At 39.7% G+C, this 24,630-nt stretch overlaps 1 protein-coding gene across 1 annotated transcript in view; it reads right to left on the minus strand.

Moving 5' to 3' along the window:
• Positions 1–262: 262 nt before the first annotated feature.
• The window catches only part of Cimip6 (ciliary microtubule inner protein 6), a 40,790-nt gene continuing 16,422 nt past the window's right edge, over positions 263–24,630 (minus strand). Inside the window, 5 exon segments of the mRNA XM_090336924.1 lie at positions 263–985; positions 14,079–14,328; positions 14,330–14,394; positions 14,397–14,436; positions 15,883–15,995. Of these exon segments, the coding sequence (XP_090193050.1) occupies positions 14,236–14,328; positions 14,330–14,394; positions 14,397–14,436; positions 15,883–15,995 (311 nt within the window). The 3' untranslated portion in view covers positions 263–985; positions 14,079–14,235.

Here is a 24,630-nt window from a genome sequence, read left to right on the forward strand (position 1 = left end):
TATTACACGAGATTAATGATCTATGCTTTTGGACTTAAAGATAGTGGACATTGCTATGAAGGAAAACAGTCAAGAATGGAATGAAAGAATAAACTAAGGTATAAACTTAAATCCCATAGCTATGGAATTTAAGAGAGCAAGATGTACTGGAACCTGGCACTAGGCTTGAAGTGTTTTACTTGAACACGTTCCGTTTTCTCTTTTCATTGAGTACTTCTTCCTAAAAACTGATTTGTAAGTGGTTAAATATTCTTATTATTCTTGTTATTCAAACTGGTACCTCTTCACTTTAAGTATAATATGTTCTATCTTATAGGAAAACTGGGAATTCCTGCATCCCTGCTTTTCTAGGTTTTTTTGTTTATTTTGTACATTTTCCCAAATATATTTTATAAAACAAATTATATTCTTAAAAAAAACCTCATTCACATGCACAAAGCAAACAGGTTGAGAGATTAAGACAGATTCAAATGGTCACACTCATTTTTCTATTTGCAAATCTTGTTTTGAACTCTTTTGAATTAGCTTAGGTGAAGGCCTAGCACCCAAAATAAACTGGTTGCTGCAAGGCTGTGGAGCTGGGATTTCCCCAGGAATGGCTAATGGTTGTCTATTCTTGCTAATCCTAATCAATATTATCTTCACTAATCCAGGACAATCCTACAGAGTGACATTTGTGCCTCACAATAGCAAGACTAATCAGGGAGGTTAAGTACAGCTTCCAGGCACCGGAATGGTGGTCAGTGCTTCTAAACTCATTCCCAAACCAGGCATGCAAAGGACAGGACAGCTGGATCCAGGCTCCCGCTGCTTCCTGAGCCTCAGTGTAAATGGCTAAGCTGTGGCAGCTCTGATGTGTGGAATCTGGCTGACTTTCTTTGGTTCTTTGGCTCCTGTTTCTGGGCACTACAAGCCCACTGCCCCAGTGAGTGTCTTCTGGTTGTAACCATCACCACAGGTCAGGTTTATCCATGAAGATAGGCATCTGGAAATGAGTAAGACAGGTCATTGGGTGAAAGAGACCAGAGCAAACTTGAGATTTTAATGTAAACATGAACTTAATTTATTTTGAGACAGGATCTCACTGTATTTACTAAGCTGGCCTTGAACTTGCCATCCTCCTACTTCAGCCTACCATGTAATTACCAAGAAACAGATGCATGTGTGTGCTGCGCTTGGTTAAATATAATACTTGGGGGATTGATACTCATGACAGGAATATACTTACTGTGTTTTTAGATCTTAAGAGTATCTCTGTTTACTTGTACTTATTTCTGTAGTTGAGAAAACCAAGGAGAAAAAAATATAGAATAAAAGCATATGTATAGGGCGGGGAGTTTGGCCTTGTGGTAGAGTGCTTGCCTAGCATTCACGAAGACCCAGGGTGGATTCCTTGGTACCACATATGTAGAAAAAAGCCAGAAGTGGTGCTGAGGCTCAAGTGGTAGAGCTCTAGCCTTGAGAAAGTCCAAGGACAGTGCTCAGGCCCTGAGCTCAAGGACAGGACTGGCAAACAAACAAACAAACAAAACATATGTATAGATGGCACCAGTGGCTCATTCCTATAATCCTAGCTACTCAGGAGGCTGAGATCTGAGGATTGTGGTTCAAAGCCAGCCTGGGTAGGAAAGTCTGTGGGGATCTTATCTCTAATTAAGCCCCAGAAAACTGAAGTGGTTTTGTGGCTTAAAGTGGTAAAGTGCTAATCTAGTCGGACTTTGAACCTCCATCTTCAAATTTCAGCCTCCTGAGTAGCAAGGCTTACAGGTGTGAGCCACCAGTGCTCAGCTTCAAATTGTTCTTTTTTTTTTTTTTGTGGGTTATGGGGATTGAACTCTGGGCGGGGGCATTGTCCCTGAGCTCTTCAGCTCAAGGTTAGTACCCTACTCCTTGAGCCACGGCCCCACTAGAGGTTAATTAGAATCTCACATTCTTTAGTGCCCTGGCTGGCTTTGAACGGCAATCCTCAGATCTTAGCCTCCTGAGTAGGTAGAATTACAGGCGTGAGTCACCACACCCAGCTCTTTTATTGATTTTACAAGCTCTTTCTAACTTTTTATTCTCCATGTATTAGAGATATTAAATTTACTGTCACATATTTTCTCAAGGCTAGCACTCTACCACTTGAGCCACAGAGCCACTTCTGGCTTTTTCTATATATGTGGTACCAAGGAATCGAACCTGCGTCTTCGTGCATGCACGAAGCAAGCACTCTACCATTAGGCCAAACTCCTGGCCCCTATCGTTGACTCTTAGGGCAAACGTTAACACTGGCTAATTCTATCTTTATGTTGCCATGGAAAAAAAGAAAAGAATAAGAGAATTAGAAGTCTGTCAAGTTTTCTGTATTTGATCACTATATTCAAGCTGGCTTATCCAGCTTTTTTTCTTAATTTCTTGCATACATTTTTTTTTACAATGCTGGTATTTTGGCTTGAATTCACTGTCCCTTAGCTTTTTTACTCAAAGCTGGCACTCTACCCTTAAGCAACATCACCACTTCTGGCTTTCTGGTGATTAACTGAAGGTTAAGAGTCTCCTAGACTTCCCTGCCTGGGTTGGCTTCAAACCGCAATCCTCAGATATCAGCCCCCGAGGTAGTTAGGATTATAGGTGTTGAGCTATTATAGGTGTGGATTATAGGTGGCTGGCTTTTAACACATATTTTAATTAATGTGTGTAACACTCCTTTAAAGAGATCAACATGTGAACTAATGATTAAATTATTAATTATTATTTCTGGGGCATCACACATGCTAGCAAATTGTCTATCTCTTAACCATACCTCAACCCCATTAATTTCTTCAAATGAGGATCAATTATCCTTTTATTGTGAAGGAAATTCTTTATTCATTGATAAATGTGGGGTATTAAATTCATTCTCTAAGTACGATTTTATCTTTACTTAAAACATTAAAATCTTTAGGTTGCCTTTTTCATGCTACAATTTTTCTTTTTACTTTACGATGGCATCAATACAAACCATAATAGAAGCTATAGGTAAGAGAATAACTAAGATAGAAAGTAGAATATCAGGAACAGAAAATAAAACACAAGATCTGGAACAGTCATTAATCTGGATAAATCACTCTGAATTCACCAAAGAAAGGTCCAAGAATGGGACACAGCCAAGAAATCTTGTATAAGTGGAATCTTTGTATAAGTGGAATTGATGAAGGGGAGGAGTTCAAATGAAAGGAATGCAATACTTATTCACCAGGATTATAGCAGAAAACTTCCCCAGTCTCCAAAGAGAAAATCCCACTCACATAACAGAAGCCTATAGAATACCTAATAAACCAGACTCCAGAAGGAACTCTTCCAGACACATAGTAAAAACATTAGACCTGAATAAAAAAGAGCTGATCCTAAATGCTGCAAAAAAAAGAGCTATACTACAATGAAGAGAAAATTAACATGGCATTAATGAATAGAGGCAGTGTGGATATCCAAGTGCTATTTAAAATCTCAGTTCTCAATCAGATCATTCAAATTTAACTACACAAATACCTTACTTTTTCCATATACTTTTGTTGTAATTAATAGAAGGGTTACATGATATTTGCCAGATAGATGGTGCATTAATTCCCATACATTGATACCCTTTCACATGTCTTGGTCCCCATTTCCCTCCCCCCCACCCCCACCCCTCATCTTGTTTTCCCCCCCAACATAAAATATTTGTCAAAATGAACTCCAGGATATGGAAACTAGAGGGTTTTTCTTTCTTTTTTTTTCTTGTTTGTTCATGTATTTGTCTTTAGGGCTAAGGGATTGAACAGAAATGAAAGAGAGAAAAGGTGAAAAAATGCAGCAATGATACTCATTGGATACCATGTAGAAAATGAACTATACAACTTGTGGGCAGAGATAGGAGGGAAAAATGAGAGGGTGAGGGAAGAGGTGACATTGTCCAAAAAGACACGTACTTGGCTTATGAAATAGCAATGCCTCTGTACATCACCTTTATAATAATAATTTAAAACTTTTAATAAAATTTTAAAAAGAAAAGAAAAAAGAGCTAAGAACTAAAACCACTCCAGAGTGGCCTTTAAATAGAAGAACTATGGCATGTGAATTGCATCTCAACAAGCTTGCTTTACTTTAAAAAAATAAAAAGGGGCCAGATGCAGTGGCTCATGCCTGTAATCCTAGCTACTCAGGAGGCTGAGATCTGAGGATCATGGTTCAAAAAGCCAGCCCAGGAACTACAAAGCATGTGAGACTCTTATACCCAATTAATCACCAGAACACTGAAAGTGGCACTGTGGCTCAAGGGGTAGAGTAGTAGCCTTGAGCTTCTGAGCTCAGGGACAATGGCCAGGCCCAGAGTTCAAGTCCTATGACCAACAAAAAATATATAAATAAATAATTAGGGCCTTTTGGTACTTAGGTATATTGTTGCTGAAATATCTTATAAAGTAACAAGGAAAAAAACACATTCATTTGCAGCATCTTAAGATTTCATGTGGAAGAGTTACAGTATTGATCAAGAAGAAATGATCAGATCAAAACTCAATCAGCATGGATGAGGAAGAAAGGGAAAAGCCATGCTTGGTGGAAAGAAGGCAGGAAATAAAGGTGTGACCTCAGGTATCTGTGGGTGTCTCAGGTATTTGCCTTGGCAAAGAGAGAGAACTTGCTACTTTAATACCCAGAAAAAAGTAGAACCTCTTGGGCAAGCCTAGGACTCAGTGACAGAACAGAGGAATGGATGAGAATAGACTATTAGTAATAAATAGGTAAGGATCCCGGTGCAGTGTCTCACGCCTGTAATCCTAGCTACTCAGGAGGCTGAGATCTGAGGATCAAGGTTCAAGGCCAGCCTGGGCACAAAAGGACCTGAGACTCTTTCCAATGAACCTCTAGAAAACAGGGAAGTAGGGATTGGCTCGAGGGTAGGGCAGTAGCCTTGAGCCGAAGAGCTCAGGGACAGTGCCCAGGCCGAGTTCAAACCCCATGACCCACAAAATAAATAAATAAATAGGTAAGGAGAAGGCACATATTTATGATGATTCTATGTTGGAGAATAAAGGGGAACAGACAAGGGAGAGGATCTGAAGCAGTACAGAAATTGTCAAGGGTCTATCTCACCAATTCATGAAGAGACATTTCTATTTTACCAAGAATTCTGTTTTCATTGAAAGGAGAGACCCCTTGCTGTTGAGGGATGCGGTCTTTGGGGGATTGAATTTTAGGATAGCTCCCATATTTTTAGGCTATCTGGAAGGCCCTGGGCATGTGAAGTATACAACACACAAATGCTTTGTACAAAAGTGATGTCCAAACCAGGAGACACAGGATGAAGGCACATTTGTTCTGCTTGGGACTGTCAGAGAAGGAGCTACCAAGTCCATGATATCTCAGCTAGGCCTTGGAGGCAGAATAAGATGTTACAGATGTGGGGGAGGCATGATGGCATGGGCAGCTCAGGCAGAGGGGAGAGAATGGAGAAAGGGCAGAAACATGCTGGCATGTTGTGAGAGTAGTGGGTAGCTCTGGGTGGATACGCAGACCTAGAAACTATCCATCAGCTTTTGTGTTCAGGGCTAATGACCTAACATTTGAGAGTTACAACTCTACTTCTGGCTTTTTGGTGGTTAATTGGAGATAAGAATTTTATAGACTTTCTTGCCTGGGCTGGCTTCAAACTGTAATCTTGAGATGTAAGGCTCTAGAGTAGCTATGATTTATAGGCATGACCCGCTGGCGCCTGGCTCAAGGCCATGTTTTTACAAAGGTCACAGTGAAGGCAGAGTGACAGACAGAGGGCAAATATGAGACACCAGGATTGCAGATCTCCGAAATTAACTAAGATCTGGGTGCTACTGGCCTTCACCTGCGTTCTTATGTACTCAGGAGGCTGAGATATGAGGGTTACAGATCAAAGCCAGCCAAGACAGGACAGTTCAGAGGCTCTTATTTCTAATTAAGCTGAAAAAAAGTTGGAGTAGTAGCCTTGAGCAAAAAAAGTCAAGGGACAGAACCCAGGCCCTAAGAAAAAAATAAAAAAGGAAAAAAGAAATCAACTGAGAATTAGGTGAACATGGCCGCTGACACTTCCCACACGAAACAGCCATGCTTAGTGGTGAAGAGGGTGGATGGGCTGGGCTGAAATTACAGCAGATGGACACATGACCAGAGGCAGGTCATGAGATGTCTGTGTACTCCACTTACCTGCTATCCCGTAACAACAGCAAGCTACTTCAGAGAGTTGACCGGATTCTGGTGAAGACATGGGAAGTTCCTGTGTCTGTGGACACACAGACCATTAACTAGCGTTGGTCACAAGTGTTCCCATGTGCATGTATTCCTCACTCTGACCATCTGATAGAGCGGTTCAGCCCACATCATTCCATACAAAGAACTGGACAAAGAGGAGAGGTCAGGTGACATTCTGAAGGTCACACAGCTGGGCAGAGACAGCACAGTGACTCGGAAACCTGCTTTCCTACTCCCATGGGCTCAGTTCTTCCCATGGCCACGTAGCTGCCCCCCACACAGGAGCATGGTACCCACTCATGCTGTGGGCTTGGCTTCCTTGGCACCATGTTTAGGGCACCGAGATCATTCTCCAAGGAGACTCCACTATGGCTGCCTCCACTCTTGCCCGCCACTGGCACGTCTGAAATTTATTAGCAGCAAGAGGTGGACAACTGTGACAGCACATGTGGCGTTCCAGGCACCCAGCCTCGCAGCTGGAAATTTCTAGGCTGCTGCCTTTGCTCTGGGGATGGAGGTAGCATGGAGGACAGCCCTTTTTTCCCACGGTCAGGCAGACCTCAGGGGCAGATGCATCAGCCCACAGCTATCCCCTCAGGAATGTGCCCAAGCAGATGTCAGCCCCCAGACAGCTGAGAGGCCTGACCAAGGGCAGGCCTGCCTTTCCTGCAGAGACCCTCTTACTTCCTGGGCTCTGAAACTACCTCCATTTCCCTACTTGGAAGGGATCACACAAAGAACTCTTCTGAACAGGGACATATTCCCTTTTCCTCCTTGAACAACCTAAAACGTGGATGTGACTGTGAGCATACAAACCCCTGTGACTGCTTAGACAGGATAACAGGGTGGGCTGCTCTCTGTTAAAGGCCACTCTCGGCCTCTAAGGAATGTTTCCTGAATTACAAAGGAGGAACAGATCAAATGCCTGTCATAACATACTTCAGAAAACAAGGGGCGACCAGAAGTTCCCATTCATGGGAGGAATCTTTGAAAATCCTGCCTTGGGTGGAGTGGCATTTGCTAACAATAACATCAGTTCCCTTGGCAGGCAGCCTTGGGTCCAGCCAAAGCTAACCAGGCACATAGAATGTCTCTCCAGGGATTGCGTCTCACCTCTCAGGACTTCCGGGAAGTGACTGATTTCAGAAACTCTGTCCTTGCTTTGGGCCTTCATAGTCCCACCCCATCTAAGCCTTCTCTGCACCTAGGTCACAAATGACAGGCCTCTGCAGCCAAACTTTTCTTCTAAAGGAAACCCAGCAGGATTCCCTCACCAAACTCCACAGTAGCACCTTTCACCAGGCACAGCTGCCCAGATTTGCATGTCCCCAGCGAGTGACTTGGGTCCCTGAGATTCTGAGGAAAGGAATCCTGCATGGTAAAACCCAAAACACATCCAGTCAACTGTGCAGTAACTGATCTGTCTTTCCAAGTTTACTGGTCTTCTTTACATGTTTTTTTTTTTTTTTTTTTGCCAGTCCTGGGCTTGAACTCAGGGCCTGAGCACTGTCCTTGGACTTTCTCAAGGCTAGAGCTCTACCACTTGAGCCTCACCACCACTTCCGGCTTTTTTCTACGTATGTGGTACCAAGGAATCGAACCCGGGTCTTCATGCATACTAGGCAAGCACTTTAACCACTAGGCCAAACTCCCGGCCCCTATATGTTTTTTTTTAAAGCACTAAAACAATAACTAATATTTGTAGTACATCTTCAAAGCAATTTGCAAAGTACTTTTCACAATTAACATTTCAGGATTTCTATATCACTGTTGTAGAGGGGTAGTAGGGTACTTTCCTTCTCTGAAAAGGTAATTTTGACTTGAAAAGCATAGGACTAACAGAGGAATAAATCCCTTGCGTGTTTTTGTGCTATGAGAATTGCTGGTGATGTCAGAAGCTGAAAGAAGAGCAACCCTCATAGCTCTCCCAGCATTCTGTAACAACCCCACAACTCTGGCGTGATTGCTGTGAAGAGAAATATCAACACGCCAGTGACTTACACACCACCTCGAGGCCTAGGAAGGCATATGTGGTGTACAACTGCAAAAAAAAAGAAAAGAAAAATAGTGGCATTTTTCCTACCTTCAAAAGCAGTTTGTCACCAAGGAGTTGTCTTAGTTGTTTAAATCATTTTCATTTGCCTATTACAATTCTCAGGATCATGACTGCAGAGATGAGCTAAGGAAAACCCTGTGTCAGCTCATTTACAAATCTTAAAGCCCCTTTAGATCAATTGTTTTTTCTTAGTCCCTATTATCATCCTTGACTTAGAAAGACAGAGTCCCTATGCTGTTTTTACTTCATACGTTAAGACCAAGCTTCTTCCAAGTAACTCTCAAGAGCCACTTTTTTTTTTAGTTTCCTGAGATTTCTGTTAGATGATGATTAAGTCTGAAAGTTCAGGATCATTTAACACCACACACACACACACACACACACACACACACACATGTACACACACACACACACACACACACACACACACACACACACACACACACACACACACACCCCAAACTCCTGAAACTGTTTTGCCTACCTTGATGTTTGTTTGTTTGTTTGTTTTTGTAAAGAGAAGATGTTAAATAAGCAGTGTGACATGGTATGACCACTGACATTTCTGGGACAAGGTGTGTGTTAGGTGCCTGATGCCTGAGGCTCCTGTTATTTCATCATTTACTAGGCATTCACCACAATGTTTACTCAGAGTTCATTTCAGTAAAGCATCCACTTCACCAGCAAATAAGAGGGATATGGAGCAGGGCCCAGGGGAATTATAAGTATAAACTTCTGTTCTCTCCCCCAGTGGAATTGTGGGCAGTGACGACTTCTCTCCCATCACCATGCATGCAGGTCTGCCTATCCAGGAAGTGACCAGAGCTTTGGTACCCAGAGTTTGTATTGGGTTTTGTCATGAAGATATGGTTGATTGTGTGGCTGACCTTGGTCTCCTGTACCTCCTAAGGCAAAACTAATACAATGTAGTCCAAGATGCCTGACTGTTAGCATAGTATATGTGAGTACAAATGTAGTCCAAGATGCCTGACTGTTAGCATGGTATATGTGAGTACAATCTGTCTAGCATGGCCTAAGGCTCCTGGTAAACAAAATACCCTTACCCTGCAGGACATTCCAAGGGCAAAGTCCAGCCTTCTCTTTGAGCAAGGTTCATCCTTTATGGCAAGAGACATACTTTTAGCAGGTTAAAATATTGAAAAAGAAAGAAGGAAACAACTCATTGGGACTTTCCTCTTGTCTTTCTAGCTTAGCAATATTTAATGCAAGAATTATTGGACATAAAACTGCACATTGGACATCAAGGACTTTGTGAGAGATTTCCATAACAATTTCATCTTTATAATCTTTTTTCCTCATATTTTTATTGTAATTAATAGAAGGGTTCAGTTATATTCACCAGATATATGGTACATGACTTCAACATCTTTATAATCTTAACTTTAAAAAAAATACCCCTCTACTACCTCCCAGTCCAGTCACAGCAAAACACATCAGCTGTTGCTGTTTCTACTATAAAGACACAAAACTGCCTCCAAAGGAAGGTGATTTTCACAGAAGAATTAAGCTTAGAAATGTACTTCCTTTTACTAGTACAATTAATATTCTACCCATGAAAACTGTGTTAGATCTTAAGTTTCTTTTGTTTGTAATGGGAAACACAGAGCTAGAACCTCTGAAGAGCATTTCTGGAGAGTGTCCTTTAAGAGTAAGGTTGACTATATAATGAGGAAATCATGGGACCTATAAGGTTAATGAATTTTTAGTAAATACAGTTGGCCTTTTCTGCATTTGTGTATTCAACCAACCATGGATTAAAAATATTTGAAAAGGGGCCGGGAGTTTGGCCTAGTGGTAGAGTGCTTGCCTAGCATGCACAAAGACCTGGATTCGGTTCCTAGGTACCACATACATAGAAAAAAGCTGGAAGTGGTGCTGAGAGTCAAGTGGTAGGGTTCTAGCCTTGAGAAAGTCCAAGGACAGTGCTCAAGCCCAGGACTGGAAAAATTTTTTTTTGAAAATTCTGCTTGTTCTGAACAAGTGCACTCTTTATTTTCTTGTCACTATTCCAGCAACAACACAGTATACCAACTATTTACACAGCATTTACATTAGGCTAGGTATTCTAAGCAGCCTGGAGATGCTTTAAAGTGTACAGGAGGATATGTGCAGGTTATAGGCACACACAATGCCATTTTAACCTGCAGGCTTGGTCATCTATGGGAGTCTAGGGACCAATCCTAGTGATGACTAGCATGAGGTTTCAATCTACAGAATTAACTAATTAATTAATATTTTGCCAGTCTTGGGGCTTGAACTCAGGACCTGAGCACTGTCCTTGTACTCTCTCAAGGCTAGAGCTCTACCACTTGAGCCACAGCACCACTCCCAGCTTTTCCTATGTATGTGGTACCGAGGAATTGAACCCGAGTCTTCATGCATGTTAGGCAAGCTACTCTACCACTAGGCCAAGCTCCCGGACAGTCTACAGAATTTTAAGAAGATAATATATAGAATAATTGAGCCACAGCTTTTTCTGAGGAGATCGGCTTCATGGAATTTTCTGCCTGGGCTGCCTTCAAACAGTAATCCTCAGAGCTCAGCTTCCTGAGTAGCTAAGACTACAGGGTGAGCCACCAGTGTCCAGTTTAAGGTTTTGAAATGTTATATTTTATTGCTAGGATTTCTATAGCTCCCTAATTACAATGTTGTAAAAAAAACAACCCACAAACCTTTTTAATAAGAGAAGATATCCTCAGACTTGAAAAAAAAGTTGAGGAACAATCTAGTCTATGATAAAGAGTTCACTAGCTGGGCTTTCGGAGACTACCTCTCCCTGAATTTCATTCTCTGGAACAGAAAAGACAGGGTAAATTCTCAGTGAGGTTTATCAATCAACCATGAGGTCCATAACAGAGAATACATTACTTACTAAAGTGCTAAGGTTGAAAGTGATTTATTTAAAAAAACACTAGTGATTGACTTAAGATGTAAAGGGCATGCACATCTGTTACCCCTTAAGCTCATATAAATGTATACAGATAACTATACATAATAAAATCTGCTTAAATATAATTATGAAACAGAAATTATGATTTAAAAAAGGACATTTAAAGAAATTTTTATGTTGTTGTTGGTCATGAGGCTTGAACTCTGGGCCTGGGCTCTGCCCTTGAGCTCTTCAGCTCAAGGCTACCACCCTATCCCATGAGCTACAGTGCCACTTCTGGTTGCCTGGTGATTAATTGGAGATAAGAGCTTTATGGACTTTAGTGCCTGGACTGGCTTTGAACCGTAATCCTCAGATCTCAGCCTCCTGAGTAGCTAGGATTTCAAGTGTGAGCCACTGCACCGGGCTTAAAAAAATTCTGTAAGTACATTACCAGAGAAAAAAATGTTGAAATTAACAAAATGGAAGCCCAATGTCTAAGTAGAGTGGAGGGCTGTGGATGTGAAGAAGAGCTCAGCAGTGATGGGCAGATACCAGCTTAGAAAATTAAACCGTTGCACATAGAACAAAAACATCAGTCCTCCCTCCCTGTTCTGCCACTTGTACTAAACAATAGGTATCACCTACATTGAATCACAGGGTAGAGCTAAAGAGGCCGGGCAATACCAAGCAGAGGACCTACTGACCCTAGGAGCCCGTCAGCTCATCCTCAGATCCTATCTGAGTATCCTTGCTCTATTACAAAGTCTGGCTGTAGCAAACAGAAACAGATTATACTGATGATGGTCTGGGAATCTCATGATGGAGGAGCTGTTCAACTAAGGACAAGCATTGGAGGAAAAGACTATAATACCAACAAACAAGACTAGAATTAAAGAATAGACACAGATGTAAAGCCTAACTACAACATTCCAAGAGTTCATAGCAGAGTTATCATCCACTATAGATGAAGAGCACTGGAGCAAGCATGCAGATGCTAAGAATTTTAAAAACTAGTAGACTTAATTGCCTTTTAAGCTTAAATAGGTAGTCTTGTATAGCAATAGACATTCTAAAAAGCAAATGAATAGAAAGAGTTAAGGAAATTCTTGCATTATTTAGTGGTAACATTATATGAATGATGAGAAACAAATTGTGTTCTGGGAGATCGTTCCAAGTGTTCTACCATTCACTTAGTAGCTGTTCCATAAAGAAAGAGCAAGAAAAGGAGGGGATGAAAATAAGAGGAAAAGCAGTATTTTTTAAAATGTCCTTGAATAGAAGATAAGAATATCAGGAGATTAGGCTCAGTAGCAGAGCACATATAGGAGGTCCTATGTATGATTCACACATGTAAAAATATAATATACACACCAGTACATACATATGTACACAACCATACACATGGATCTTCAAATTGAAAGTATTTAAAATGCTATTATCTCCAATTCTGAAGCTTATTGTTGTTTTTAAAGATTTTCCTGAGGATTTTACTATAAAAGGATTAAAATAGAGAGAAACCAAAAAACATTTCCTGCTTCCCATACAGGAAATGGGAGTTGAAGAGTCCCAGTTTTGAAGTTTTAAGCATTCTTTGTTCTGTAAGACTCATGCTTCTTTTGCTTTTCTTCTTTGCATGCTTTATAATTTTTTTATTTTTTTCCCTGTGAATCATGGAAAATTTTCTCTGCTACGGGGGAGTGGGATTGCTTTCTCAGGTAGCTCTCTGTGTGTCACCAGCAAGAACTTTATGTTAATTAATGTTCTGTGAAAATTCCTACATGTAAATTCATATTTCCAACTGGAATGTGGCACAAGCTCAGAATTTTAGTTTTTCACAAAGAACTTACTATGTACAGCTCAGACAAAGCTAATACAAAAAACCCTTATTAAATGCATCCAAAAAGGTTGAATTAGTGTTACAATCTCAGTAAAATAGAAAACAATCCAGCAAGTATTTTCATGTCCCAAGTACTCATGTGTCTTTAATTAAGCATGTATGATTTGTTTTGACAGAAATGTTTTCAGATTCTCATGCTTTTAATTCTATTGAGAGCACTTATATGCTTTCAAACAAGTAGAAAAACTTTTCTTTCCCTTTTTTCTTTGTGCAGGTAGTAGGACTTGAACTCAGAGCCTAGGAGCTGTCCCATAGCACTTTCATTCAAAGTTGTCACTCTACCATTTGAGCCAGAGCTCCACTTTTGGCTTTTTTGGGGGTGGATAAGTGGCTAATTGGAATTAGGCTCTCACAGACTTTCCTACATGGGCTGTCAATGAACTGTGATCTCACATCCCAGCCTCATGTGTAGATAGGATTACAGGTTTAAGCCACTTGTGCTTAGCTGGTAAACCCTTAATTGTGGCTAAAGGAGTTCTAAGTTTCAGAATAAGAAGGAAAAATGTATCCTTCAGTTGAAATTTTAGTTTTAATAATAGTGATGATATGATTACACTGACCATTTATGGATAATCAATAATCTTACAAAGTTGCTATTGTCCTAATGATACCGACAAGAGAACCAAAGTCTAGAAGGCTCTTATGGTGAATTATCCAACTCACCATTCCAACCTGTTTTGATTCCAGAGCTACTCCACAGGCTTGTTCAAGAGGGTCTCTGCTTTTTAAGAATTTTATGCTATTCACCAAAAACATTAATTTTTGTGTAAAATGAAGGTGTTTTACTTATAAAGAATACTACCAAAATAACAGTTCATAATGTATTGCTCATTAGAGACCATTCTCAAAATCTGTATTTTGTCTTTTATCTCTTTCTCCTATTAATATAAATTATTATATGTTCTGGTACTGATAACAAAACCAAATCAGGCAGACATCAGGACCTGTGTCATTATGAAATTTCTCTACATTCTGTCTTGATGTGATGAAGAGATCTTATTTTTACTTACCCTGATTTTTCATTGGCAGGTTGGGATGTTGGGGCCTGATGAGAAGAGCATATCCTACTGTTGTTGAAAGCACACCCTCGGTCTTCTCCCTTCCCAATGGCTTCTGGGGGAATGTCCTGGCTGTCCCTGTCTGCTGTCTGCTCTGATAAGTGAGTTTTCAAGTCTTCCACAGCTCTTGGGAATTCAGTCTGCAGAGACCTGCTGAGGTCATTCTGCTTGCTGCTGAATTGCCGTTCTTTGTTGTTTGGGGCCATTTTTGATGACCATGATCCCCAAGTACTCAGTAATACCTTTGTTCCCTTGGGAACTATTTCCCATTCCTTGGCTTCAACTCTGATAGCACAAAAGCTCCATGTCTCTGGAAAGGAAAACAAAGTTGACATTAACCAGGGGAACACAAAATTGCTGGAAGAAGCAGCTGAGTGTGTGGGTTAGCTCACATCCGGGTGCTACAGGCACTTACATTTCTGCTACTGGGTTGGCTGTCATCCTAGTCAAAAACTAAAGACACCCACCAGGATAATAATTCATAAGCCTTGTAAACAAATTATAAAATAGGGCATAGCAAAAAATGAACAGGAAGGAAAAAAAGAGCAGGAAGTCAAAGGAGCATCTCAGTTCCTCAACTTTCATATCAATCTATACAGATCAGATTTTGTGTCTGCTATGGTTGCTATGGATACAATAAAAAGTATAATTCCTAGTTTTAGACACTTAATGATTATTGCAAATATCTATCAGTTCCAACAAAAGGCTTAGTTAAAATGAAATACAAAAGCAAATATCTGTTGTTGAAAAAATCCCAACGATAGGTGATGAGATATCCATTTGGCCTTAAACCTTATATATCTTTTATACCCTTTACACATATATAGAAATATATATGTCAAAAAGTTCATCAAATTGCTTTGATAGTATCTTTATCAATTTTAATATAATATATAAACCACTTCATCTTAAGCTATTGATTTCAATAATTGAAGCAAACCACATTCCCAAACGGTAATTCTAAATTATGATAGCATTCCTTGGTTTTTTACTATGGTATGTGGCCAAGATTCTTTCTTACATATGTAGAAACTATTTTCAGTCATTCAAATAAACTTTTTTATTTTTATTTTATTATTTTTTTCCAGTCCCGGAGCTTGAATTCAGGGCCTGAGCACTGTCCTTGGGCTTCCTCAAGGCTAGAGCTCTACTACTTGAACCACAGCACCACTTCTGGCTTTTTCTATATATGTGATATGGAAGAATCGAACCCAGGTTTTCCTGTATACCAGGCAAGCACCATACCACTAGGTCAAACTCCCAGACCCATTGAAATAAACTTTTTTTCCACCTAATTTTTATTGTAATTAATGGAAGGGTTACATTATATTCACCAGATAGAAGGTGCATTACTTCACAAACATTGATACCCTTTCTTATGTTTTGGTTCCCATTTCCCTACTCCCATCCCCACCCTTAATCTTTTTTTCCCCCCTTCCCTATCCTATTTCAAATAACCAGATAAACATATATACAATATATCATATATCAAGGTAAAATGCTGTAACAATATGAGATAACCAAGGGACAGCAAAAGAGATATCATAATCAGTAGAAACCTTGGGCTCTCCTAGCAGAGATTTACAATAGAGCAAAACCTAGATACATAAGGCATACAGGATGATGCTAAATGAAAGGACCTCCAGGATATAGAAATAAACTTTTAAAAGGAGTATAAGTTCAAAAGGTTTAAAGTCCTACCAATAATCTAGTCTATTCTAAAGTATTACATCATTACTTCTAAATAATGTCTTACCTTGCCCCTGAGGGGCTCATTGGGAGTTTTCCTGGAATCATATTGATGAATAAAAGAGATGCGCTCTCTAAAATTGTTTTGAAGTTCTGTTGAATCTTCACAGACAAGTGGAACTAAGGACAAAAACAGAATAGATTTTTGTAATGAGGACCATACTTAGAAGATTTGTTGTTCAAAAAGAATCACTTTATAATCAATGCCAACAAAATGACACACTTTCCTATGGTAAACAGGCCTTGAGCACACCTATTAGGCAAACACTTAACCCATAGCTACCCATAAATATAGGGGATTTACCATTCTTTCTTCCTGGGGGGAAGGAGGGGAAAGAGAGTAGCAACCTAAAGACAAATTATCTAAGATCCTCAAAGTGAGCAAGGGTCAGCACTTTCCACACTGGAAAACCATACAAGGGAGAAGGAAACATGTATATGATAACCAACCCAAAGAATGACGACCTTCCCCTTTTTTCCCTGACAAAAAGGATTTTGTGAACAGATATGAAGACTTAGTGAAATGGTTGAAGGATTGCTGGCATCTTGGGCTGGATGGGAGGAAGGGCCATGTGTACCCCAGGGAGAATGGTTTGGGAGACAGACTTTAAAAGTTACCCTTGACTTGTTTCTGTGTTGCCTTGGGAAAATCATTGCTTGCCCAAGAGTCTCAGAAACTGGCATTCACTGCTTTAATCATCTGTTGTTGAACAGCGTGTCAGTTCCCCCAGAACAAGTTTGGAAAATGGGTGTTGCTGCCACCCATCTCCTCTTCTACCACTGCCCAAGCACCTGTCAGTTCTAGTGGATTTAAAACACCAAGACAATGACTTCCCTCCTTTTCAAGTAGTTTAATGATAGGAGGTCCTAGCCAGAGGACTTGACTACTAGAGTGATAGCAACTATTTTTGTGATGTTTGAAACTCTCTGGTCCTTCCTCCACCTACTTAAATCCAAAGGGAGGCACACAAATCTTGGTACCATATCTTGGTCTTAACCCTTACATCTCCACAAGGATGGTTAATTCCCTAAGGGGAACATGACCTACAATGGACTACATGAGATATAAAAGGAAGAGATTTTAGTTTATATAAAGCAGAATTATTAGAACTAATACACCAAGAATTTAAGCATAACAAATAACCTCAAATATGAGCATCAGACATGAATAAGGGGTTATAAAAAAAGAAGAGAAAAGAACCATGTAGCTGGGGCCAGGTGGTGCATGCCCTGTAACCCTAGCTACTCAGGAGGCTGAAATCTGAGGATCGAGGTTCAAAGCCAGCCTAGCACAAAAGCACCTGAGATTCTTATCTTCAGTTAACCTCTAGAAAATGGGAAGTGGGGCTTGGCTCAAGGGTAGGGTGGTAGCCTTGACCTGAACAGCTCAGGGACAGCACCCAGGCCAAATTCAAGCCCCGTGACCCACAAAAAAGAAAAGGAAAAAGAAGAAAAAGAAGAAAAAGGAGAAGGATAAGAAGAAGAAGAAGAAGAAGAAGAAGAAGAAGAAGAAGAAGAAGAAGAAGAAGAAGAAGAAGAAGAAGGATAAGACGAAGAAGAAGAAGAAGAAGAAGAAGAAGAAGGAGGAGGAGGAGGAGGAGGAGGAGGAGGAGGAGGAGGAGGAGGAGGAGGAGGAGGAGGAGGAGAAGAAGAAGAAGAAGAAGAAGAAGAAGAAGAAGAAGAAGAAGAAGAAGAAGAAGAAGGTGGCGGCGGCGAAGGAGAAGGAGAAGGAGGGGGAGGGGGGAAGGGGAGGGGGAGGAGGAGGAGGAGGAGAAGCATGCAAAATGGAAGAAAAACCCAACTTTTCAGAACAACTAACTTAACGGTTTAACAGAATAAATTTAGGAAGCTGGAACATATGTTGTCAAAGGTAGAGGATGAAGACAGGGGCGAAGGATAGACAAACAGGTGGATGAATGTTGTTGTAATATTCAATGTACACAGTAAAAATGGAACTGGGTAAATTATTAAGGGGATGGGTAGGGTTGGGAGAGATGGGGAGGCTGAGAGGGGTGATAGGGAGAAGGATGAGGGGGTGATCAAGATGCATTGCACTCACAAACAGCCATGTTGAACTAAAATGCCTTTATACAGTAACTCAAGGATAATGAAACTAGAAACTACAATTTGTTTTTAAAGCGACATGAAAAGAAAAGAGCACCTGAGTCCTACATGAAAAGAAAAAAATTAGAGATTTAAAAAAAAACAGATGACAGCAATAATGACTATGTAATCTCAAAAGGTAAATAAAATATTCTTAAAATGGATAAAAAAACAGATGAGAAAAATTAGATTTCTGAACTGGAGAATCATACTGAGAAGCTCTTCTAGAAAGGCAGGAGGAAAGAACAAAGAAAAATAGAAAAGCTAAGAAACATGGAAGGTGGTAACACCAACACCAGAACTCAAAAGAAATAGAAGAAAAGGTTTGAATCAATAGTGGGAATATCTAAGTATTGACTGAAAGATCTCACTGAACACCAAAACGGTGGCAGGAGCAGGGGTAAGAAGAGGGGAGGGGACACAAGAATGCAGGAGTAAAGGAGGCACTGCATGGCCCTGGGAGAATGTGTGCCTTGAGCTTCCACAAAGGCTGCCCACGTGCTGGTTCCTTCAGGTAGATGGGAAAACCTAAGATGCTTTATAGAGAACTTTAAGATGATTTGAAACTAAGGAAAAACAATAAAAAGCTTTCAAAGAAAATATAAAAGAGAAAGAAAAGATAGTCAAATAGCCCCCAAAGCAACATCAAGTACAAGATGAGTACATAATATTATTTTTTTAAATGAACTCTAAGCCTAGAATTTTCATATCCAACCAAGCTCTATTTAACCACAAAGCCAAAAAAATGTTTAAAGGATTTCCCAATAAAGCAGATCTATTTTTTCTTTGGGAAAGAACTCAAATAAGACTAGAAATATTCAAGAGAGTGTCTGAGAAAAGGTTACATATGAAGAAAAACAGAAAAGGTTTACTTTCCTAAAAAAGACAAAATATAGAGAAAATATTATACCTATATAAACTCAGAACAAGACTATCAAAAAGCAGGCTAGCTGGGCCTTGCAGATTACTTTTGCCATGTCAGCACTTGAGGTTGACAACAGGAGGATCCAAAGTTCAAAGCAAACCAGGGCTACATGGTGAGGGCAGAAAGAGCCTTGTGATTAGCCCCCTGCTTGAACATAACATTTTATTTTGCTGGAATAAATGTACTATAGTTGCTATACAGCATGGTAAATGCCTGGTTAGTTTTATAAAAGACTGACAGTCTACTTTCTGCTATGACTGTACCATTCTATGTTCCTATTAATAGTTATCCATTTTCTCAGCATCTTCATCATCAGCATTTGGTGTTAGCACTAATTTTTTTTCTTTAAAATTTTTTTTCTTTCTGATGTTGTTTAGTAATCTCATGGTGTTGATTGCTGTAACATCAAATTTCACTTAGTAACATCAAATATCTTCTTTTTAAGTGCTTGTCAATTGTGAAATGTCTTCAGTGAAATTTTTTTGCATTTTATTAGAATCAGTTGTTCAAGGGGATTTCATTTTGACTTGTCCATATACACATAAGATGTCTCATGGTCAGATTCACCCCTTTGTCTCTCCCTTATCTTCCCTATCAACTTTCCAAACCAACCACTAGGATATGTTAGAAGTAGCACTGTACATGTGCCAAGCATAAACTTTTTAAAAGGCTTACATTCTCAGGAGCCCCTAGCTGCCAAAGAAGTTTAACTACCATGTGGAACTACATAGAGGAACAGTCCCCTCCAAATAAACAGAGGAAAAAGTGCTAGAGGTGTGCCTAAAGCAGTAGTGTATCTGCCTAGCAAGTATGAGGCTCAAACTCAGATACTGCCAATATACAAACAAACAAATCCTCTCTCAACAGTGACTATCCAGGTGTGAAAACACCAAAGTTGATATTCAGGTTCTTGGTAGTTACTTAAAAATTCAAATTGTCCCATTAATTAGTTGAAAGAAGCCTTATTAATTAGGATCTAAAAAAAGTAAGTCAAATTCCATGCAGAATGTTTCTAATCCATCCTGTTTCTTAGAAATTTGATCTGGTTAGCCAAGTGCTGGTAGCTCACGCCTATAATACCTGCTACCCAGGAGGCTGAAATCTGAGGATCATGGCCCCAAAGCAGCTCGGCACGAAAAGTCTTGAGACTTCTCTCCAATTAACCGCCAGAAAACTGGAAGTGGTGCTTTGGCTCAAGTGGTAGCATGCTAGCCTTGAGCTGAAGAGCTCAGGGACAACACTTAGGCAAGCCCCACGATCAACAAAAAAAGAAAAGAAAAAAGAAAGAAATAAATTTGATCTAATTAAAATAATTTCTATATGAGTTTGTCTTTATCTATATTTTATCAACAAAGCTAGGAATCAATCACACCATTTGTTCCTTGTATTGGTGAGATCATAACAGATTCACTTCGAGAGCTTAAATTTCTGGTTGTGGCTGAAAAAGTAGTTTCGCTACAGAAACTCTACTCTTTGTACCAGGCAAGTTGGCTCACTCCTGTAATCCTAGCTACTCAGGAAGTTGAAATCTAAGGATCAAGGTTCAGAGTCAGCCCAGGCACAAAGAACCTGAGACTCTACAATTAACCTCTAGAAAATGGGAAGTGGGGCTTGGTTCAAGGGTAGGGTAGTAGCCTTGAGCTGAAGAGCTTGGAGACAGTGCCCAGGTCAAGTTCAAGCCCCACAAAAAAAAAAAAAGAAAAAGAAAAAGAAAGAAAGAAAGAAAAAAAGAAACTCTACTCTTTGCAATAGTATTTTAGTTTGATCTTACATTAAAAAAATAAAATAAAAATACTGCTAGTCTTTAGAACACAGAAGAGAGGGAGAAATTATAGCAAGAAATCATTACATTATATACTTAGATACAAAAGAAGCAATATAAATCAAAAACTATTTTAGAAAACTAATCTTACCACTGTATCTTAATTTGCAATTCAAAAGAACACTAAAATATCAAGAAGTTGATCGGCAGCCAGTTTTACTTGAAGATGAAATATCATCATTCATCAATGACATCAGCTTTTCCAGCTTAGAAAGTATTATTCTATAAAACCAAATGTGAAGACTTCTTTTAGGGATTCTGCTATGATGAAGCAGAGCCATTGGCTAACTTCTTGGAGAGCAGCCAGGAAAGTGTGTGGCAAGAAGACATAAAGGGCACTTTCATTGTCATTATGAGATAACATTGCTGAGATGCCAATGGCCAGGCGTAATGGGATGATAGGACAGAACGACTGGACAGTGACTCTTCTGGAGCGAGCACATGTTGACATGCATAGATTTTTCTGCTTATAAGCATATATACAAATCTGGCAAATACAAATTTTACATTTAAATATTAAAATGTTACATGTTAAATATTAAAATGTTACATTTAAATATTTCTCTTTTAAAAATCAGGTTAACGACGTCTCTGAACACTCCACCTAAAATAGGAATTCTTTGCAAGCCTTTGGGCTTTCTTTTTGTTTGCTAGTAGAAACTACATTCTGACTTTAAATAACTAGTTGAATAATGTGTCATTTCCATTCAGTCATTCAATAAGTATTTATTGAGTTTGGGCATTTATTATATTGTAGGCATTAGAATATAACAGTAAACTTATGAGAAATACTAATAAAAGGAGAGAAAACTACTAGAGAGCATGAGATGGAGACAGAGAAAGAAAAACACAGAGACACACACATACACACAGACAGGCAATATGAGTGAGCATGCCAAGTGTCTAAAGCTAAATTCAACTCAACACTTAACCCAGCATGTTGTAATAATTAAAAATAAGAATAGCAGCCAGGCAATGTGGCTCACACTTGTAATCCTAGCTACTCAGGAGGCTGAGATCTAAGGATTACAGTTCAAAGCCAGTCATAGCACTAAACTCCAGGAGATTCTTATCTCCAATTAATCACCAGAAAATCAGAAGTGGCCCTGTGGCTACATGGGGTAGGGCAGTAGCCTCAGAGCTGAAGAGCTCAAGGACAACACCCAGGCCTAGAGTTGAAATCCCAGGACACACACACACACACACACACACACACACACACACACACACACAGAATAGCTAATGTGGGGCTGGGAGTGATAGAGTGTTTGCCTCACATGCATGAAGATCAGGGTTCAATTCCTTGATGCCACATACATAGAAAAAAGCCAGAACTGATGCTGTGGCTCAAGTGATAGAGTTCTAGCCTTGAGAAAGCCCAAGGACATTGCTCAGGTCCTGAGTTCAAGGTACAGGACTGGCAAAAAAAATAGCTATTCTTTATTGTTTACTATGTGCTAAGCACTGCGATACATGTGCTCTTTCATTTGGTTATCATAACCATCTTTCAGTGTAATAATTACTAGTCTCATTTCTTAAACTGAAAGTCACAGACACAGACCAACAATTCTGAGTGTTGAATCAACACTAATTTCCAAGGGGAGTGGTGAAGGTGACACTTTAATTTCCAACTAGACATGTATTTACCATTATACTTCTCGACGCTCTAGTACAACGATAGTAAAGAATTTAGTACTCCAACAATAAAATTTAAAAAATTAAACAAAAGAAAAGTAAAAAAAAATCTACTTGACAGCAAAGATACTAACAAATTTGGAGGCTGGAAGCTAGATAGGTAAGCAACTCTAGATCTGAATAAACCTCAGGAAACTGGGAGCTAAGGGTTTGTGGGGATGAGAGTGGGGGAAAAATTAAGGCAATTCATATTATAGCATTCCAGCCTCTCCCAGGGAGGAGAGATACCCTGGAGTGAGGGACCACCAGCGGACTAGGTCACAGAGAATTACTTGAGAAGCTGTCTGGTGATCTCTTCTGAAGCCCTTCTTAAGGGACTCTGATTATCTGCTTTCACCCGGGGCAGGAATTCGGAGGATTCCTCTCTGACAAAACCGACTAAGGCAATGAACAGACTCATAGATTTCCCCACTGATACGGGAGCAATCCCTTATTAAATTGCTGGACCTTCTGATCAACTGAGAATCAAGACCTTCAGTTTAGTCTATCACCCTTCTAAACCCCTCCAGGTAGATCAGCGGCTGTTCTTTATGAGGACTGCTTGATTAGACACAGACACACAGACACACACAGACACACACAGACACACACACACACACACACACACACACACACACACACACACACACACACACGAAATCAGTTAAAACAAAACTTATGTACCACATTTAGATTCTTCATTTTAACCAATTCATTCGCTAACTTTTCAGTAGAGTGTCCAGCCTTTTTGCATGTGTCCACAGATCAGAATTCCACACTTGAACTTTAAAAATCATGCCTCTGATATACCCTTTCCAGATTTTTTTTAAACCAGAAAGAAATGTAGAAACACATTTGAAACAAACTGAACACAGAAGCCTCAAGATTAAAAAAAAATCATTCCACCTCTATAATTATTTGTCCGTTCCTAAGAAGTGTTTGTTAGTGACTACCTTTTAACAAGTCTTTCTAAAGCACTCAACTTTAATTTACAAGAATATATAATTAATTTATGTAAATTCAACAAGGATGCAGACATAAATTTATTTGGAAACAAGTCTTCCCTTCAGAGAGCTTCTCTACTTCTTTCATCTGAGTTATATGTTCATGTCCCAGCCCCGTATCATGAGCAATACAATATATAGGAGACAGACAGGACTGTGTATGTCTTGGTGAGGAATTTGAGATTTATTCTATGCACAATGAGAAATAATTAGAATACCTAAAGGAGGAAAGGGCTATCACGATGTTTTCAAAGCATGCTTCTAAGCTGGGCACAGGGGCACTTATTTGTAATTGAAGCTGTTTGGGAAGAAAAGAGTATAGTAAGTCTGAGACCAGCTTTGGACAATGTAGGGAAAAACCTGACTCCCAAAAACTATTTTTAAAAATCTTTATGATGATGCAATGGAAACACATTGTAGAGGAGGAGGAGGAGGAGGAGGAGGAGGAAGGCAGCAAGGAGTAGAGGCTCAACAAATACAATGAAGATGGAAAAAGGGGTGTCAAGATTTGCAGATAGATGAGATATCCACAGGAAGGGAAAGGGACAGTTTTAGAATGACTTCTAGTGATCAAATTTGAGTACCCGGGGAATAGAAATGACATTGAGATGAAGGAATCCCTGTGTGGATCTAGGTTTAAAAAAGAAAGTGAAGCCTTCTATTGTCACCATGGAGAAGCAGAAAAGGTGACCATCTGTTCAAGAAGAGATGTTTAGTAGATGGTTGTTTATGTGAGCTTGAATCTTAGTGCAAAGGTTAGAGATATAAATGTTTTTAACTGGCTCTTCTGACTTTCATAAATTTTATTCTTTGCTTCATGTACTTTGAGTTAAGTATCCCTTGATTTTCATATTAAATAATGGTATCAGTATCCTTCACCTCTTCTACTTGCCATCTTCATCAGTTACACACTGACTTTTCTTAATGAGGCTGTTAACCTATATTCTATATTCTGTATTTTCTTTGTGCCTACACTTGGCCTGGAACTCAAGTTCACATGCTCTCCCTTAGCTTTTCCACTGAAGCCTGGTTGGTGCTCTACCACTTGAGCCACTCCACACGTGTGTGTGCTGGTAAAGGGGCTTCAGGTTCTCCCTTCACCTTTTCAGTCAAGGCTAGCATTCTACCACTTGAGCCATAGCTCTTCTTCTGGCTTATTGGTGATTAATTAGAAATAAAGAGTCTCTTTTGTCTGCCTGGTCTGTCTTCAAACAGTGATGCTCAGAT

The sequence above is a fragment of the Megascapheus bottae genome, chromosome 7 (genome assembly GCF_031878675.1).
Source record: "Megascapheus bottae isolate mThoBot1 chromosome 7, mThoBot2.hap1, whole genome shotgun sequence".
Classification (NCBI taxonomy): domain Eukaryota; kingdom Metazoa; phylum Chordata; class Mammalia; order Rodentia; family Geomyidae; genus Megascapheus; species Megascapheus bottae.